Source organism: Melampsora larici-populina (assembly GCF_000204055.1).
Source record: "Melampsora larici-populina 98AG31 unplaced genomic scaffold MELLAscaffold_12, whole genome shotgun sequence".
NCBI classification, from domain to species: Eukaryota; Fungi; Basidiomycota; class Pucciniomycetes; order Pucciniales; family Melampsoraceae; genus Melampsora; species Melampsora laricis-populina.
The window spans coordinates 1,848,208-1,851,258 of NW_006768776.1; the positions used below are offsets into that span (position 1 = coordinate 1,848,208).

Below are 3,051 nucleotides of genomic sequence, written 5' to 3' on the forward strand. Positions count from 1 at the left end.
AGGGGTTTCTGCCATGACTTTTACTCCGGTACAGGGGTTTTATCCCTGTATTTGAGTATTTTCTGTAGTTTTGTCTTTGATTTTTGAATTTCGCACCCGGGAATTGTGATTTTCGTTTTTTGATTTTTGCATTGTCACCTTGACACCTCTCGCATTCCGTAGTGGATAGTTGGGGAACAGGTCGCACCAAATATATGGGTATGAACTTAAACTACCTCTACATTGCGTTTGTGCAATGGAATGATCGGACCAACTTACAGAGGACGATCATAGTAAATAAGCCAGTGTAACTTTTTTGTCATGTGTTGGCTGTGGCAACTTTGGAATGTGCTTGGTTTTCACCGGATTGAAATCGATAACGATTTCGTTTGTTGTAGTACATCATCTTGAATTTTTCAACCTATCTTCTTGGATTCCAACAACGCTTCATGAAACGGCCACATCTTCATTGTTCTACTCAATACCCAATGGTTTTGATACGCCCCATTCGTTTCTTGCTCTTCCACCTATCTCCCTGTCAAAACCGGGATGTAGAGTCCAAAGTGGATACGGAGATTAATCAAGAGCAATTGATCCCTATGATGAACTCGTTTGGTGTCGCCCCAATGCTCGGTGAGCTTTTGTTATTAACTCGATGATTGTATGGCATCTTGATTCACTCTTACTGCATCAAGATTCTTATTGACTCACAAAATGTTGTCGTCCAAGTCAATAACTTTACCTGTTGAATTAGTGCATATGATTCTCTCTCATCTCGTAGACAAAATCCCTTTTTTTCCTCCGAACGAATCAAACAGTGCCGATATCCGATTCTCAGATTTCAACTCTGCGGTTCATTTTCTTCGTCTCCGATTGCTAGGCAAATCTTGGAATATGGCAGTATTACAATATGTCTATAACTCATTGCTCATTATGAAGGCCATCAACGCGCGAAAACTGGTGATTATGTGGAAAACTCCGGCGTTCATGACGAGCACATTTCGGTTGTCGAATCTTGGCTTAACTAATATTCACTATGTCGCTGATTGTGTTACGGTCGGTGGTCATCAATTACCGAGTTTCAACTATCATTATACCAGAGATGTGGCTTTATACGATATCAGTGGCCTTATGATCCCAATTGATGTAGTGGAGGATCTCATTACTTTGTGTGGCAAGACTTTATTAAGTCTTCGTTTAGGTTTTTTTGCTGCAATGGGTTTCTCCGCTGGAATGATAAGTGGCTTGGGACGTGTTCGTGGTCTCGAGGTATTGATCATAGATGGTAGCCGCATGCGAAACACTATTAATGACTGCAATTCATTGCGAAAATTTCTGAGCTCGTGTCCTACCTTACGGTCTCTTTCGATTCAATGTGCTTCTCTCGATAGTCTGACTGTACAGAATGATTGTTTGCCAAACCTGTGTCACTTATGGGTAGAATGTGATCGTAAGAATGTTGACGCGATTACTGAATTCTGTCGCACAGGTGGAATGCACATCAATTTCTTGGAATGCCTAACGCCTGATGGGACAGAGCAATCAGGGCAATTAATTATGGCTTTGAAAGACTCAATCGAAATCTTGTTTTTTAACTGCATCTCGGATGATTTACCTATTGATATATGCACCTTCACGTTTCCCCGTCTCCGGGTTATCCGATGCTCAGGATGGAAGTCTTTCAAATATAATTTATTTTGGCTGCAAGGTGGTTTATTTGATGAGATGGAATTATTGATCACCGATTATTCCAATGGTAGCAAGTATTGGCGCAAGGCTTTGAAGCGGGCGGACATTCATACGGTTAGGAAACCTACAAAATTCAAATATATAGTTTTTACTACTTGGCATGGTTGTGAGGAGGAGGATGCAGAATTAGTGCGCCTATGCGCTGACTTCGGAATCAAATGTTTATTTAGGCATGTGTTAACATATAAGCAACTATTGGTATGTTTAATGTCTTTTAATTTTTGTTACGTTCTTTGAACTGGTGATTAATACTTTGTCTTACGTGCCTCCAGGATTATAAATTTTTTTTTGGCGATATCCTTGTATCGTAAGTTATGCGAACTTTGGAGATAATTAGTTTTTGAAAGTAATGCAGTAAGGATATTCTGTTTGTGTCATATTGTTTTCCACTCTTATTACCTTGCTCATGTAAACATCATTTTCTTTTTTATGATAGCAGCATAGGGTTTTTGTTGATAGGGGATGTTGTAATCAGGATCTGGTGCGGGGTTATTATGACAATGAATCAAATAATCATAGGTGATTTTTTTTTGAGCGTTAGAATATTTGGATCATATTGTAAGTTGATGGAACGTATGATTTACAAGACTTGTATATTGCAGACGTTAATTCGTTTATGATTGCGACTTGTGTGCGTCGATAATGTTGAGTCCAGGGCTTTTGGCCAACTATATTACATTTCCTATTTGTTTGTCGTATGAGGAGTGATAATGGCATAAAAAATGATTTATCCTTGATTCCTTGATGTACTCGGTTTTGGAATTTGCAATGGCGTTTTTAGGCCATTGGCAATCCGGCATTGGGATTTTACTCATCCGCCCCTTTGCATGATTTTTACGTCACCATTGTGGGCCTGTGCTTCTACTATGTGACTTGGGTATAGAATGCTTACAATGGCCGGTTTATTGCGAGGTTGCCCCAATTCTTAATGTGTATAGGTATACAACAGGTATTGAATGTAGTGAAGTAGTTCTGGTTCTTCAGCATCAAGAACGTCACGCACAATGTTGGTATCTGACTCGCAGCTGCTGCCTATCAAATTTGCCAAGTTGGTTTTCTTTTGTCAAGAGCCGTGTTTGTTCCTGTCCTCCTGTGTTAATTAACTCTTTGTTTTGGTCATTAGGGATAGCATATGTTGGAACCCATGCCCAATTATCACGAGGGTTGTTTTATTCTGGTATTATGTGTTTCCTTGGGCGTTATATTTGCTTTCTATGACACGTGTCGTGGCGGGACCTTCCGGCAAAGGAACGTGGTGTGATTTGATACTGGTGTAGTGTTGAAAACTGGATACACAGACTGTGCGGAATTGATCTGCATGGT

General features: G+C 40.0%; 1 protein-coding gene across 1 annotated transcript; it reads left to right on the top strand.

Annotated features, from left to right (window-relative positions):
* Positions 1-428: 428 nt before the first annotated feature.
* On the top strand, positions 429-2,371 carry MELLADRAFT_105275 (uncharacterized protein; the record flags this gene model as incomplete). Its single annotated transcript, XM_007408392.1, has 5 exons — positions 429-612; positions 761-1,926; positions 2,001-2,035; positions 2,188-2,216; positions 2,292-2,371. The coding sequence occupies 5 exons, from the start codon at positions 429-431 to the stop codon at positions 2,369-2,371; spliced, it is 1,494 nt and encodes a 497-aa protein (XP_007408454.1).
* Positions 2,372-3,051: the final 680 nt, after the last annotated feature.